Source organism: Kogia breviceps, chromosome 3 (assembly GCF_026419965.1).
Source record: "Kogia breviceps isolate mKogBre1 chromosome 3, mKogBre1 haplotype 1, whole genome shotgun sequence".
In the NCBI taxonomy this organism is placed as follows: Eukaryota; Metazoa; Chordata; class Mammalia; order Artiodactyla; family Physeteridae; genus Kogia; species Kogia breviceps.
This window is the reverse complement of record NC_081312.1, coordinates 142,556,327-142,573,655: the sequence shown is the minus strand read 5'-3', so window position 1 is coordinate 142,573,655 and position 17,329 is coordinate 142,556,327. Positions and strand designations below refer to the sequence as shown.

The window sequence follows — 17,329 nt, the reverse complement described above, 5'->3', positions numbered from 1 at the left end:
TGAATGATTTTTATATCTCTTTCAAAATAAACCAAAGTTTTCAAAGCTAATATATTACCAAATTTCACCTTTTTGAGGCTATTTTTAAGTTATAATTTTTAATCTCTTAATTAAAAAATTTTATCAGTATGTTTCTGTTCTTGGATGCGTTCTTTCTGACCAGCATTAAAATTCTTTAAATAGACTAATGACATCTAGAAAACAACAGGGTACATATTAATTCCAATAAACTACAGAATGGGAAATGGCACAAAAACTCTAACATTGTATGTAGGTAGTGTTTTAAAATATTGAGTAGACTTGAATTAAAACCCAGGAGGTGATTTAGAGCAGTGCTACCCAAAATATGATTCATGCACCTCTGCCAGTCTATAATATGTTAGTTACCAGTCTGCAGTGAAATAGAGGCTTATGCTAGAGTGTAAAACATTTTAGTCCATCTGAAATTTTTTTGATAGCCAGTTTTTCTTGATGAAGGAAGCAGTGTATTGAATTGCATTCTGTTGTTGTTGTTGTTGTTGTTGTTGTTGTACGCGGGCCTCTCACTGTTGTGTCCTCTCCCGTTGTGGAGCACAGGCTCCGGATGCGCAGGCTCAGAGGCCATGGCTCACGGGTCCAGCCGCTCCGCGGCATGTGGGATCTTCCCGGACCGGGGCATGAACCTGTATCCCCTGCATCAGCAGGCTGACTCTCAACAACTGCGCCACCAGGGAAGCCCTTGAATTGCTTTCTTATGCAAGATTCTTATTTCAAAACAGACCATAATACACAGTTTGCAGACCAGTTGCATTAAGTAGAACTTGTTTACAGAGCAGGTTGTTGTATATCACCGTGTGGTCTTTTACAATTTAGCAAATAAGAATTTGTATATTTATACTTATACTATTACCAAATCGGAAATCTTAATCCATATTCTTACAGTTGTTTAGTAATTAAATTTTTATTTTAAAAAATCTTATTAGCTGATGTTTATTTATGCCATTCCAGACAACTAGCTAACTGATTTTTTTTGTGTGAGGTGTAGGTTTAGTGAAGTAATTGAGATTAGAGCTTTTGGAAGACCTTTTTCTTTATGTAATTAATGTCATTTAATCCCGCTCACTGGCTAGGGAACCTCATAGTTAAGTGCAGATTACTTTCAATATCTAGATGTCTGGAAATAGAATTTCTATTTAAACCTCTGTTACTCTAGCTTGGTGATTCTTAAACTTTGTGATTTCTAAATTATATTTCATGGAAAAGGCTGAAATATGCTTAGTGCTTTTGATGAAGAGCCAGCATGACTGCCAAGGACTGTGCAAAGGGGAAGTATTAGGAGATGAGATTAGAGGTAATGGGATCATATCATACAGTACCCTAGGCTATTATAGCAACTTTGACTTTTGTTGTCGGTGATTGGGAAGCCATTAAAGGATTTTTTTTTTTTAACATCTTTATTGGAGTATAATTGTTTTACAATAGTGTGTTAGTTTTTCCTTTACAACAAACTGAATCAGTTATACATATACATATGTTCCCATATCTCTTCCCTCTTGCATCACCCTCTCTCCCACCCTCCCTATCCCACCCCTCTAGGTGCATTAAAGGATTTTGAACAGAGGACTGATGATCTGACTTTGAGTTTAACAAGAATTCTCTGGCTGTTACTTTGAAAATAGAACTTAGTGGACTTAGTGGTGTAAAGATAGGAGCAGGGAGATTGGTTAGCAACCTGTTAAAACTGGCAAAAGGTGGTGGTGGCTTCAAGCAGGGTAGTAGAAGTGGAGATTATAAAATATGGTCAGATTCTGAATATAGAGCTGATAGAATTTGCCGATCAGTTGAATGTGGAGTGAAGTGAAGTCAAGGGTTACCCCATGATTTTTGGTTTGAACAACTGGAAGGACAGAGTTAACATCAACTGAAACAGGAAAAAATGTAAAGAACATGTTTAGGGAGGAATATCAGGATTTTGGTTTTGGGATGTTTATTGGCATTCAGATGGAGATATCAGGGAGGCAGTGGGCTATATAAATGTAGAGTCTAGAGGAGAGGGCTCAATCAGTGCTGTACAGTAAGACTTTCTGTGTCACTGGAAATGTTCTGTATCTGTGCTGTCCAGTTTCATAGCCATTAGGCACATGTGGCTCTTGAGATCTTAAAATATAGCTGATGTGACTGAGGAACTGAATATTAAATTAAATTTTTATTAATTAAATTTAAATTTATATAGCCATATGTCACTGCTAGTTATTGTATTGGACAGCACAGATCTAGCTTGTAAATACACATTTGGGAACAGACAACATATATAAATGACAGTTAGACTCAGTCACAAATAATATGAATGCAGATAGAGAAGGGAAGAGATCAGTGGACCGAATCTTGGATGTGCCAGTGATTAGAAGCTGAGGAAGAGAAAGAATGGGTAGAAGCTCAACTATGTGGAAGAAAAACCAAAGACTGATTTCCTAGAATATAAATGAAGAGTGTCAATGAAGAGTTAGAGATTAGTTGAATCAGATGCTGCTAATAGGCCATGCAGGATGAAGACTGAAAATTGACTATTGATTGAGCCATAAGGAGGTAATTGGTAACTTCAACGAGTCCACAGGATAAAAACCTGACTGGAAGTGGGCACAGGGGAAAATTAGAAGCCCTTATATATTGTACACAGCCAATAGGAATGTAACATGATGAAGCTACTGTGGAAAACAGTTTGTCAGTTCCTTAGAAAGCTAAATATAGAATTACCTATGATCCTATAACTTTACCCAAGAGAAGTAAAAATACATGTTCACACAAAAACTTGTACAGGAATGTTCATAGCGGCATTATTAATAATAGCCTAAAAGTGGAAACAACCCAGGTAGCCATCAACTGATGACTGGATAAACAAACTGTGGTATATCCATATAGTGAAACATTATTCAGCCATAAAAAGGAATGTATTGATACATGCTGTAATATGGATAAACATTAAAGACATTATGCTAAGTCAAAGAAGCCAAGTCACAAAATACCACTTATTATATGATTCCATTTATATCAAATGTCCAGAATAGGCAAATTTAGAGACAAAGTAGATAAGTGGTTGCTTAGGACTGGGGAATATAGGGGGGAAATAGAGATTGACTGCTAATGGGTATAGAGTTTCTTTAAGGGGAGACCAAAATGTTCTAAAATTAGATCATGATGATAATTTCACAATCCTATTAATGTACTTTAAAAACATTGAATTGTACACTTTAAATGGGTTAATTATATGGTATGTGAATTACATTTCTATAAAGCTGTTTTTAAAAAGAAAATTGAAGGAAAAGAATTGAAAAGAGTATTTTAGACAAATAGAAGTATTAGTCTTAGGCAGTACAGACCTTAACAATAGGAGGGAAGATAGAATGTATTAAAAATAGATGCAGGTAGGTGGACAGATTTGGGTGTGGTAACTTATAGAAGGTCTTTTGAGTGCTTCTGTTTTCTCAGTGAAACGGGAAACCAGGTCATCAGCTGAGAGTGAAGATGAAGGAGGAGTTGTTGAAGATGAGAAGGAAGGTATAAAATAGTTGCCTAGACAAGTTGGAGGTGAATGGGGAGATGAAGTATGATTCCTGGGCATTACCACTGGGGTTAGTGAGACCAGCCAACATTGGCGGTATGATTTCTTCAGTCACACTCAGCTGCATGAGTATAGGCCTGAATAGTGCAGGAGCAGGATTTAACCAGAGCTGGGTTTTTGCCAAGTGAGTATGTTGAAGAAAGAGTCTAGGAAATTGAACGTTTGTGTAGAGAGTGGTTATAATGATTAGCTATAATATTTAAGTTGCATAAAGAGGAAATGAGGATATAAATATGTTGAAGAAAAATGTGACGGGATTTAGTGGATTCTAGGCCCTGATACAGCTGAAGAATTTTTGGAGCCTGGTAATAACAAAGCCGTATGATCATAGGGAATGAGTTTCTGAGATAAGGTGGAATATAACATTTTTGTTGGAAAAGAGGTCAAGGAACAGAAAGTCCAGGGTATTAGATGGGTCATCTCTATGAGTATTGAAATTATCAAAAATTATGGCAGGATTTGTGTCATAGAGAGGTAGTGAGCTAGGAATGAGGCAGATTGACCTGAAAGTTGGTAGAGAACTATAACCAGGTGGGTGGATAATGGGTAGTATTATATGATAGCATGAGTTTTAAAACTGAGGAGTTTTAGGGAGGAGGGAGAGAAAGAATGACCATAAGGAGCAAGTAGATCCACCTCCAGGCTCACTGGTAAAGAAGCATGAGAGAGAAAAGACATCACTTGAGAGGGCTGCAGTGTCATCAAGGCAGAGCCAAATTTCATTTAGGCAGAAGATGAAGGAAACATTAAGAAAATACTTAGAAGATTTGAGAGACCATGAGTTCCAGAGGATGCTGAAATTCAAGATAGGAATTCAGGAGTCGTTAGTATAAAAATGGTATTTAAATCTGTGGAAATTGATGAGATCATTAAGAGAGAAAGTATAAAGAGAACAGACGTGGGTCCAGGATCATCTCCTAAAGTTTCCCAGCATGCACAGATTGTGTAGAGCAGTGTTTCTCCACCTTTTTTTCAGTATTGCCCCCCTAAGGAGCCTTTGTAGACATCTTTGTCCTAATCACTCACTCCAGGAAATTTTAATACCACAGATAAACTGTATGTCTCTTCATGTTCTGTGTCCCTTTGAAGGCCACAAACCATTATAATATCTAAGATACTTTTGTCCCTACCCTCCAAGAATCAGTTTTTGCCTCCTTGGGGGTAACATCGCCCCTGCTGAAATGCATGGGTTAGAGCATAACTTTTTGGCCCCAGGGACTGGTTTTGTAGAAGACAGTTTTTCCACGGGTTGGGGGGCGAGTTTCAGCAGGGGCGACATTTAATATACTGGGCTAAATAAAATATATCATTAAAATTAATTTTACTTCTTTTTACTTTTTTTAATGTGGCTACTAAAAATTTAAAGTTACACATGGGCTTGCCTTTGTGGCTTGCATTATATTTCTGTTGGACAGTGCTAACCTTAAACTGTGCTGCCACTCCACAGCTTCTTATGTCATCCTGGCTCTGCTGTCTGTGCTATCATAGACCGATGCCATTTACCTAATCACTTGCCTGCTAGTTACTACCATTACTCTACTTGCCTTTTTCTATTCTACCTTCTGAGACAAAATGAGCTCTTTTGCAGTTAGTTCCCATAGGTAAAGAATGCATTTGTGGGCTTCCCTGGTGGCACAGTGGTTGAGAGTCCGCCTGCCGATGCAGGGGACACGGGTTTGTGCCCCGGTCCGGGAAGATCCCACATGCCGTGGAGTGGCTGGACCCGTGAGCTGTGGCCACTGAGCCTGCGTGTGCGGAGCCTGTGCTCCACAACGGGAGAGGCCACAACAGTGAGAGGACCGCGTACCGAAAAAAAAAAAAAAAAAAAGAATGCATTTGTAATGGCAGAGACCCATGAGCAGAGGCAGGGGGCATATGAATGGAGGTACTTATAGTATAAAAGGGTAAGATTGGAGTGGAAATAAAAGCATCATAAATTATAATACGTCTTCATTTTACAAATGAGGTAACCAAAGCTCAGAAAGATTAAATAATGTGTTCTCTCCATCTAGGCACCTTCTAATATGATTTTTAAAATGCTGAAAGGCTAGTATTCACAAAAGTATATCCCTTCTCCCTTTCCACCACTCAAGTGTTTTCTGTTGTGGCCTCTCCCATTGTGGAGCACAGGCTCCGGACGCGCAGGCTCAGCGGCCATGGCTCACGGGCTTAGCCGCCCCGCGGCATGTGGGATCTTCCCGGACCGGGGTATGAACCCGTGTCCCCTGCATCGGCAGGCGTACTCTCAACCACTGCACCACCAGGGAAGCCCTCACTCAAGTGTTTTTGATAGAGTATTTTAAATTCCTACTACTTGTCTCTTCCTTGCAATAAATCACATTCCGAAGTACCAGTATACAGAGAGAGGAAAGAATTTCAAAGAAAGAATCCGTAAGACTTTGCTATTAATGGGATATTTCAGACAAACAGAAATTAAGAAACAAAAACCTGACAGCCACATTAGGCCAAAAAAGGAAGAGAGGGTTTGGCAGTAGGTAGTAGGTAACTTATCCCAGGTGAGCATTTGGAAAAGAGGAGACACAGTCAACTGTGGGCAAAATTAAAATGCTTCAACATTGACCTCCTTTTATAGTATTTATGTTCAAAAGATAAAATAAATTACCTTTTAAAAAGTCAGACAGCACCATCATCCCAACAACTATTTTCCTTACTATAATACGATGCTAGTCTCACCATCATACAAACTGTCTTGGATGGTTAAAATCATAGTGTATATTCTAGTTTGTGTTGTGCTTTTTTACCTCATCTTCCTAACCATTTTCTGCCTTCCACCTACACTTCTTCCCCACTTTATTAGACCTCCTAGCACTTACTAGGAGCTTTCCTTGCAAGGTTACCCATCCAGCCATATTTCCCACCACTCTGCAACATAAATCTTATGTATAAACCTCCTTATAAACTGCCCATAGAGCATGATGTTTCTTATATTTGCTTTTCCCATCATTCTTTCTTCCTCAAAGAATGCTTTTTCCCCTCACTGCCTTGGCAAGTTCTGCCGATTTTTCTGAATCCGCTTTAGATACTACCCCCTACAAAGGATATTTCTAAGTGCTACAGGCTTTATCAATATTTCTTTTCAAAATCACTTGGTACTTAAGACCTTTATTATATTTTACACTCTATTATACCTTATTGTTATTTTATTCTGTTTCCTGTATGTTCTTTGCCCAACCAAATTATTAGTTTTTTAAGGGAAACGCTCATTTCCAAACACGTTAACATGTTGCTAAACACAGAATAGACTTTCAATAAATACTGTATTTTAAAAAATGTTTTATTTATTTATTTATTTGGCTGCATCAAGTCTTCGTTGCGTCAGGCAGGATCTTCGTTGTGGCATGTGGGATCTTTTTTTGCAGCGCACGGTCTCTTCACTGCTGCGCGTGGGCTCTAGTTGTGGCATGCAGGCTCCAGAGCCCATGGGCTCAGTAGTTGCAGGATGAGTGCTCTCTAGTTATGGCGCGCGGGCTCTAGAGTGTGCGGGCTCAGTAGTTGTGGCTTGTGGTTTTAGTTGCCCCATGGCATGTGGGATCTTAGTTCCCCACCCAGGGATTGAACCTGCATCCCCTGCACTTGAAGGCAGATTCTTAACCACTGGACCACCAGGGAAGTCCCTCAATAAATATATATTTTTTAAGTTGTACGCGGGCCTCTCACTGTTGTGGCCTCTCCCATTGCGGAGCACAGGCTCCGGACACGCAGGCTCAGCAGCCATGGCTCACGGGCCTAGCCGCTCTGCGGCATGTGGGATCTTCCCAGACCGGGGCACACACCGTGTACCCTGCATCGGCAGGCGGACTCGCAACCACTGCGCCACCAGGGAAGCCCCCCAATAAATATTTTTGATTGAAGTAGTATTGTTGACCAATTTTGTTATAAAGGTTAGATAAGCTAGACAGAATTCTTAAGAGATGATTTATTTAGATATCTAAAACTGAAAGATGCTCCCTTAAAAACTCAAAATCAGTCTTTTAAAAATATCTAATTCTCTATTACAAACTTTCCTAAAAATACAGATGTCTATTGTTTCATATCACCCCAAAATTTAGTCACTTAGAACAATGAACATTTATTATCACACAGTATCTGTAGGTCAGGAATCTGGGTGTGGCTAAGTGACTTTGGCTTAAGATCTCTCATGAGGTCGCAGTCAGTGTGTCAGCTGGGGCTGCAGTCTTATCTCCAGGCCCAACTGAGGAGGATCTGCTTCCAAGCTTACTCACTTGGTTGTTAGCAGGATTCAGTTCCTCACAGGTTGTTGGACTGAGGTTCTCAGTTCCTCATTGACTGTGGCTCTCTCTCTAGAGGCTTCCTTCAGTTCCTTGCTGTGGGCATCTCCAAAAGGCAGCTCAGAACATGGCAGGTGGCATTCCTCAGAGTGAGCAAATGAGAAAGCACCATGACAAATGACACAATATTTTCTTTTATAATTTTGTAAGTGATATTTCATTATTTCTGTTGTATTTGATTCACTAGAAGTGAATCCAATCCACACTCAAGGGAAGGTGATTATACAAAGGTATGAATGCCAGGCTATAGGGCTCATTGAGGTCCATCAAAGAGGCTGCCTCCCTTAGTCAGGCCATTCTTCTCTTGTCTGAAGATCTTTTCTGACCTCAGGAAAAGAGGAGTTGCTTATCTGAGTCTTTCCCAATAATTATTCTGTTCTTAGCACCTAAGCTTTAATCTATGATAGCATCTCTAGGGTCATTTAGTATTGAATTATGTAATGTTCTGCATCCTGACGCTATTAAAGTTGTAGGAAAGCCCATGCGCCACAACTACTGAGCCTGCGCTCTAGAACCCTCGAGGCAGAACTACTAAGCCAACGAGCCACAACTACTGAAGCCCATGTGCTTAGAGCCTGTGCTCTGCAACAAGAGAAGCCACCACAAATGAGAAGCCCATACACAGTCTTTTATCAGGATAAATACAGAACTTAAATGAGCTATAGGATACAAGTATAGCAAATATGTTCTCAATTATTTGAAAAAATAATGTATAAAACTTAGTCAAAGCATAGATTTCAGTTAAATGCTATATTAAAACCTCACCATGTAAATATACAATGTGCCATGTATAGTAAGGATTCAAAAATATTTGTTAAATACACTTGCTTATATATTTCTGTGAATGAATTAATTTAGTGATTTAGAGTTCCTGTACCTATGGTGGAATAAAATTGTTTTCAGTTAGATTTTGCCAACTTAAAGTTCTAAATAAAAGCAAAAATAATAATGTGTTGATGTTCATAGGAATTTCTTTATTATCAGAGTTGGAGAGATTAAAAGAATACTTTTGAAAAAACATTTATTTATCTGTCTTTGCGTTGTATCTTCATTGCTATGCGCAGCTTTCTCTAGTTGTACTAAGCAGGGGCTAATCTTTGTTGTGGTGCATGGGCTTTTCAGTTGTGGTGGCTTCTCTTGTTGCAGAGCACAGGCTCTAAGCGCATGGGCTTCAGTAGTTGTGGCTCGTTGGCTTAGTAGTTCTGGCTCGAGGGTTCTAGAGTGCAGGCTCAGTAGTTGTGGCGCATGGGCTTAGTTGCTCCTTGGCATGTAGGATCTTCCTGGACCAGGGCTCGAACCCATGTCCCCTGCACTAGCAGGTGGATTCTTAACCACTGTGCCACCAGGGAAGTCCGTAAAGGAATACTTGAGGGCTTCCCTGGTGGCGCAGTGGTTGAGAGTCCGCCTGCCGATGCAGGGGACACGGGTTCGTGCCCGGATCCGGGAAGATCCCATGTGCCGCGGAGCGGCTGGGCCCGTGAGCCATGGCCACTGAGCCTGCGCGTCCGGAGCCTGTGCTCCGCAATGGGAGAGGCCACAAAAGTGAGAGGCCCGCGTACCACACACTCACACACACACACACACACACATGCACACACAAAAAGAATACTTGATGCAGTCTTTAGTAGTTTATTTTGAATTTGAAAATAAAAGTTAATAAAACAGTTTATCAACTTAGTGACTTGGGAGGCTGGCTGAGAAGTTAGTTCCATGTATCACTGTTTATATCAAAATTAATTCCAGATAAATTAAAGATTTAAACGTAAAAAAAGGTAAACATAAAATTACATGAAGAAAGTATATGTGAATGTTTGTATACTCTAAAGAGGAGAAAATCTTTCTAACATGACATCAAAACCATCAAACCCAGAAGCTATAATAGAAGAATTTGACTATACTGAAATTAAATATTTCTGTATGGTGAAAAGTAGGCAAAAAACATCACCATAAAGTCAGAAGCCATTATGGGAAAAAAATAATTTACCATGTATAACAGGAAATGTTCTAATTCCTCTAACTGAAAAAGATCTTTTATGGTTCAGTTAAAAAAAAATGATACTTGTATAGGCAGGCAATTCAAAGAAAAGTATATATAATTAATACATAGGTAAAAAGGCAAAACATGGATTAAAAAGTTACTGCATTTATTAAAATGATGCTACATATATTTAAAAGGTATCACGTATACTAAAAGTCATTTTTAGGGGCTTCCCTGGTAGCACAGTGGTTAAGAATCCTCCTGCCAATGCAGGGAACACGGGTTCGAGCCCTGGGCTGGGAAGATCCCACATGCTGCGGAGCAACTAAGCCCACGTGCCACAACTACTGAGCCTGCACTCTAGAGACTGCGAGTCACAACTACTGAGCCCGTATGCCACAACTACTGAAGCCTGCACACCTAGAGCCTGTGCTCTGCAACAAGAGAAGCCACTGCAATAAGAAGGCCACGCACCACAACGAAGAGTAGCCCCCGCTCGCTGCAACTAGAGAAAGCCCGAGTGCAGCAACGAAGACCCAATGCAGCCAAAAATAAATAAGTAAATAAATTTATTTTTTTTAAAGTCATTTATATATTAAAAAGGTGATACCAAGTGAAAATACATGTATAAAAATATATCAATTTGGGGGAAGTATAGTTGCTTTACAATATTAGTTTCAGGTGTACAGCATAGTGATTCAGTATTTTTACAGATTATACTCCATTAAAAGCTATTAAAAGATAATGGCTATAATTCCCTATGCTATACAATCTATTCTTGTTGCTTATCTGTTTTATACATAGTAGTTTGTATCTCAATTCCATACCCCTTTCTTGCCTCTCTCTCCCCTCTCCTCACTGGTAACCCCTAAGATACCAATTTTTTAAATGCAAAAAAAAAGTTTGCTTACTTCTAAGAATGACAGACATTTAGAAGACTGACGGCACCCATTCCTGGAAAGGTATTGGGGTAATAGTTATCTTGCTGATAGTAGTGAAACTTGGTAAAAACCTTTTAGAGCTTTATTGTAGTGACACGGAAAGATGCTTAAATATAAAGAGGAAGAAAAAGAAAGTTCAAAACATAGGATGTACACTGAAAAAAATATGTGAGACCTTAGCTAACAGTTAACATTGATTTTCTCTGACTGGGGGGGTCAATATTTTATGTTACCTATTGCTACAATTTATAATTAAAATATATTACCTTTGTAATTAGAAAAAAAGTAATATTTTTAAAAGACAACTTTACAATTTCTTTTTACAGGAGATTACATGCTTGATACAAAGCCAAAAGAAATTTCAGAAATTCAACGTTTAAACTATGAGCAGGTAATAGATACAATTTTTGTTATGTTAAGATAGTTAATTTTTACTTATGGATATATTCATTGGTCTCTATCAGTGGCTTTGCTTTTTTTAAAAAAATTTATATATGATTTTTATACAACAGGTTCTTATTAGTTAACTATTTTATACATATTAGTGTATATATGTCAATCCCAATCTCCCAATTCATCACACCACCACCACCCCGCCCCCACACCACTTTCCCCCCTTGGTGTCCATGCATTTGTTTTCTACATCTCTGTCTATTTCTGCTTGCAAACCGGTTCATCTGTACCATTTTTATAGGTTCCACATATATGCATTAATGTATGATATTTGTTTTTCTCTTTCCGACTTACTTCACTCTGTATGACAGTCTCTAGATCCATCCACGTCTCTACAAATGACCCAATTTTGTTCCTTTTTATGGCTGAGTAATATTCCATTGTATGTATATGTGTGTATATATATATATATATATATATATATATATATATATATATATATATACACACCACATCTTCTCTATCCATTCGTCTGTCAGTGGGCATTTAGGTTGCTTCCATGACCTGGCTATTGTAAACAGTGCTGCAATGAACATTGGGGTGCATGTGTCTTTTTGAATTATGGTTTTCTCTGGGTATATGCCCAGTAGTGGGATTGCTGGGTCATATGGTAATTCTGTTTTTAGTTTTTTAAGGAACCTCCATACTGTTCTCCATAGTGGCTGTATCAGTTTACATTCCCACCAACAGTACAAGAGGGTTCCCTTTTCTCCACACCCTCTCCAGCATTTGTTGTTTGTAGATTTTCTGTTGATGCCCATTCTAATTGGTGTGAGGTGATACCTCATTGTAGTTTTAATCTTCATTTCTCTAATAATTAGTGATGTTGAGCAGCTTTTTATGTGCTTCTTGGCCATCTGTATGTCTTCTTTGGAGAAATGTCTATTTAGGTCTTCTGCCCATTTTTTGATTGGGTTGTTTGTTTTTTTAATATTGAGCTACATGAGCTGTTTATATATTTTGGAGATTAATCCTTTGTCCATTGATTCGTTTGCAAATATTTTCTCCCATTCTGAAGGTTGTCTTTTTGTCTTGTTTGTGGTTTGCTTTGCTTTGCAAAGCTCTTAAGTCTCATTAGGTCCCATTTGTTTATTTCCATTACTCTAGGAGGTGGATCAAAAAAGATCTTGCTGTGATTTATGTCAAAGAATGTTCTTCCTATGTTTTCCTCTAAGACTTTTATAGTGTCTGGCCTTACATTTAGGTCTTTAATCCATTTTGAGTTTATTTTTGTGTATGGTGTTAGGGAGTGTCCTAATTTCATTCTTTTACATGTAGCTGTCCAGTTTTTCCAGCGCCACTTATTGAAGAGACTGCCTTTTCTCCCTTGTGTATCCTGGCCTGCTTTGTCATAGATTACTTGACCATAGGTGCATGGGTTTATCTTTGGGCTTGCTATCCAGTTCCATTGATCTATATTTCTGTTTTTGTGCCAGTACATATTGTCTTGATTACTGTAGCTTTATAGTATCGTCTGAAGCCAGGGAGTCTGATTCCTCCAGCTCCATTTTTTTCCCTCAAGACTGCTTTGGCTATTCAGGGTCTTTTGTGCCTCCATACAAATTTTAAGATTTTTTGTTCTAGTTCTGTAAAAAATGCCTTTGGTAATTTGATAGGGATTGCTTTGAATATGTAGATTGCTTTGGGTAGTATAGTCATTTTAACAATATTGATTCTTCCAATCCAAGAACATGGTATATCTCTCCATCTGTTTGTGGCATCTTTTTTTAAAAAAATTTTTTTAATATATCAGGTTCTTATTGTTTATCCATTTTATACATATTAGTGTATATATGTCAGTCCCAACTGCTTTTGCTGCATCCCATAGGTTTTGGATCATCATGTTTTCATTGTAATTTGTCTGTAGATATTTTAAAATTTCCTCTTTAATTTCTTCAGTGATCTCTGAGTTATTTAGTAACGTATTGTTTATCCTCCATGTGTTTGTGTTTTTTATGGGTTTTTTTGGCTGTAATTGATTTTTAATCTCATAGCACTGTTGTCAGAAAAGATGCCTGATATGATTTCAATTTTCTTAAATTTACCAAGGCTTGATTTGTGACCCACAATGTGATCAGTCCTGGAGAATGTTCTGTGTGCACTTGAGAAGAAAGTGTAATCTGCTATTTTTGGATGGAATGTCCTATAAATATCAATTAAATCTATCTGGTCCATTGTATCATTTAAAGCTGTGTTTCCTTATTAATTTTCTGTCGGGATGATCTGTCCATTGGTGTAAGTGAGGTGTTAAAAGTCCCCCACTATTATTGTGTTACTGTCGATTTCCTCTTTTATAGCTGTTAGCAGTTGCCTTATATGTTGAGGTGCTCCTGTATTGGGTGCATATATATTTGCAATTATATCTTCTTCTTGGATTGATCTCTTGATCATTTTGTAGTGTCCTTCCTTGTCTCTTGTAACATTCTTTATTTTAAAGTCTATTTTATCTGATATAAGTATTGATACTCCAGCTTCCTTTTGATTTCCATTTTCATGGAATATCTTTTTCCATAGCATCACTTTCAGTCTGTATGTGTCCCTAGGTCTGAAGTGGGTCTCTTGTAGACAGCATATATATGGGTTTTGTTTCTGTATCCATTCAGCGAGCCTATGTCTTTTGGTTGGAGCATTTAATTCATTCACATTTAAGGTAATTATTGATATGTATGCTCCTATTACCATTTTCTTAATTGTTTTTGGTTTGTTTTTGTAGGTCATTTTCTTCTCTTGTGTTTCCCACTTAGAGAAGTTCCTTTAGCATTTGTTGTAGAGCTGGTTTGGTGGTGCTGAATTCTCCTAGCTTTTGCTTGTCTCTAAAGCTTTTGATTTCTCCATTGAATCTGGACGCCATCCTTGCCAGGTAGAGTAATCTTGGTTATATGTTCTTCCCTTTCATCACTTTAAATATATTGTGCCACTCCCTTCTGCTTGTAGAGTTTCTTCTGAGAAATCAGCTGTTAACCTTATGGGAGTCCCCTTGTATGTTATTTGTTGTTTTTCCCTTGTTGCTTTCAATAATTTGGGTTTAATTTTTGTCAATTTGATTACTATGGGTGTCGGCGTGTTTCTCTTTGGCTTTATCCTGCCTGGGACTTTCTGCACTTCCTGTACTTGGGTGGCTATTTCCTTTCCCATGTTAGGGAAGTTTTCGACTATAGTCTCTTCACATATTTTCTCTGGTCCTTTCTCTCTCTCTTCTCCTTCTGGGACCCCTATAATGCAAATGTTGTTGCATTCATTGTTGTTCCAGAGGTCCCTTAGGCTGCCTTCATTTCTTTTCGTTCTTTTTTCTTTATTCTGTTCCATGGCAGTGAATTCCACCATTCTGTTTTCCAGCCCACTTATCCATTCTTCTGCCTCAGTTATTCTGCTGTTGATTCCTTCTAGTGTATTTTTCGTTTCAGTTATTGTATTGTTCATCTCTGTTTGTTTGTTCTTTAACTCTTCTAGGTGTTTGTTCTTTAATTCTTCTAGGCCTTTGTTAAACATTTCTTGCATCTTCTCAATCTTTGCCTCCATTCTTTTCCTGAGGTCCTGGATCATCTTCACTATCATTATTCTGAATTCTTTTTCTGGAAGGTTGCCTGTCTCCACTTCATTTAGTTGTTTTTCTGGGGTTTTATCTTGTTCCTTCATCTGGTACAAAGTCCTCTGCCTTTTCATTTTGTCTATCTTTCTGTGAATGTGGTTTTCCTTACACAGGCTGCAGAATTGTAGTTCTACTTGCTTCTGCTGTCTGCTCTCTGGTGGATGAGGCTATCTAAGAGGCTTGTGCAAGCTTCCTGATGGGAGGGACTGGTGGTGGGTAGAGCTGGGTGTTGCTCTGGTGGGCAGAGCTCAGTAAAACTTTAATCCACTTGTCTGCTGATGGGTTGGGCTGGGTTCCCTCCCTGTTGGTTGTTTGGCCTGAGGCGACCCAGCACTTGATCCTACCTGGCTCTTTGGTGGGGCTAATGGCAGACTCTGGGAGGGCTCACGGCACCGAGTACTTCCCAGAACTTCTGCTGCCAGTGTCCCTGTTCCCACAGTAAGCCACAGCCACCCCTCGCCTCTGCAGGAGACCCTCCAACACTAGCAGGTAGGTCTGGTTCAGTCTCCCCGGGGTCACTGCTCCTTCCCCTGGGTCCCGATGTGCACACTGCTTTGTGTGTGCCCGCCAAGAGTGGAGTCTCTGTTACCCATGTCCTGTCAAATTCCTGCAGTCAAATCCCGCTAGCCTTCAAAGCCTGATTCTCCAGGAATTCCTCCTCCCATTGCTGGACCCCCAGATTGGGAAGCCTGACGTGGGGCTCAGAACCTTCACTGCAGTGGGTGGACTTCTGTGATATAAGTGTTCTCCAGTTTCTGAGTCACCCACCCAGCAGTTATGGGATTTGATTTTATTGTGATTGCACCCCTCCTACCATCTCATTGTGGCTTCTCCTTTGTCTTTGGATGTGGGGTATCTTTTTTGGTGAGGTCCAGTGTCTTGTTGTCCATGATTGTTCAGCAGTTGGTTGTGATTCCGGTGCTCTCGCAAGAGGGAGTCTCAGTGGCTTTTGGGGCATTTTTTTTTTTCTCTTTTTACACCCTTTTAAAAATGTAAAAACCATTCTTAGCCCACAGCCTTATTTGACCCACAGGCCATACTTTGCTGATCTCTCTTTTATGTGAACCTATATGCAATGTAGAATGAAACATAGATACCGTTCTACACACCTATGTAGAATGGTAACTTGGTATTTTCCTTGAAAAAAATGACTTTCAAGTGAATTTGTTATTGATTTATCTTTCCTCATTTGTGTATATTTTACAATTAAATTATATGTAGAAAACAGTTCAGCAGATGATGTCTGGGGTATGTCATTAGGACTAAATCTGCTGTTTCATAGTTTCAATGTATCTACATTGCTTGGCATGTTCTTTAGAGATACTATTCTGTAATATAGGAGGGGACCACTGGGCTCAAAATTATTGGAGCTGTAAGAAAGCAAGCAGAGCTTCATTTTCTTCAGTAATCTTCCTTTGTTTGACAATGAAAGACAAAAAGAAATCAGGTTCTTACAGTGAAAGAAGTATCAGGCAGGGAAGAAACAGACATCATTGGAATCTTTATGTTTACTTTCAAAGTAACCCTTACTACATACTTTCACCAGTATCCAAATGGCAAAAAGAAAACAAAATTCATTTTGGTGTTGCAAAATTTCTTGAATTTGAATGTTCGTATAATCTAGTCCTAATAAAATGGAAAAGCCAGTATGTTGCATTGCATCACTGTTTAATCCATAGCTAAAGTCAAATAGGTGTGCTAAATCATTTAAATTCTATTGGAATTTGTAGCCTAAAGCAAGGATTTCCAAACATTTTTCACAATGGAAACCTCTTTTCAAATGAAATCTTAGGCTAACCTTCAATATATAAAACCAGTAAATATTTTATTAGTATGAAGTGTTAAGGTTAAATTTATATTGTTTATTTATCAAATTTGTATCATTTCTTATTGAAATCAAGGCTATTATTAATACAGAAACTTGAAATTAGAAATTATGGATCATAGTTGCAGTTTCACGTTAACCTCAAAATTCATTTTACTTCTGTTGCACAGTCTTGAGAAAATCTTATTTATTTATTTCTTTAACATCTTTATTTGAAGTATAATTGCTTTACAATGTTGTGTTAGTTTCTGCTGTGTAACAAAGTGAATCAGCTATATGTATACATATATCCCCATATCCCTTCCCTCTTGCGGATCTCCCTCCCACCCTCCCTATCCCACCGTTCTAGGTGGTCACAAAGCACCAAGCTGATCTCTCTGTGCTATGCAGCTGCTTCCCACTAGCTATCTATTTTACATTTGGTAGTGTATATATGTCAGTGCTACTCTCTTACTTAGTCCCAGGTTACCCTTCCCTCTCCCCATGTCCTCAAGTCCATTCTCTATGTTTGCATCTTTATTCCTGTCCTGCCCCTAGGTTCATCAGAACCATTTTTTAAAATTCCATATATATGTGTTAGCATACAGTATTTGTTTTTTGAGAAACTCTTGAGTGATGAGTATTTGCAAATGATA

At 38.6% G+C, this 17,329-nt stretch overlaps 1 protein-coding gene across 3 annotated transcripts in view; it reads left to right on the top strand.

The window, feature by feature from the left end:
* Positions 1–17,329, top strand: part of MINDY2 (MINDY lysine 48 deubiquitinase 2) — a 77,787-nt gene that overhangs the window by 15,706 nt on the left and 44,752 nt on the right. For all 3 annotated transcript variants that reach the window (XM_059056259.2, XM_067029772.1, XM_059056258.2), the window contains exon 3: positions 11,154–11,218. In XM_059056259.2, coding sequence (XP_058912242.1) covers positions 11,154–11,218 — 65 coding nt within the window. The remainder of the gene's footprint in view (positions 1–11,153; positions 11,219–17,329) is intronic.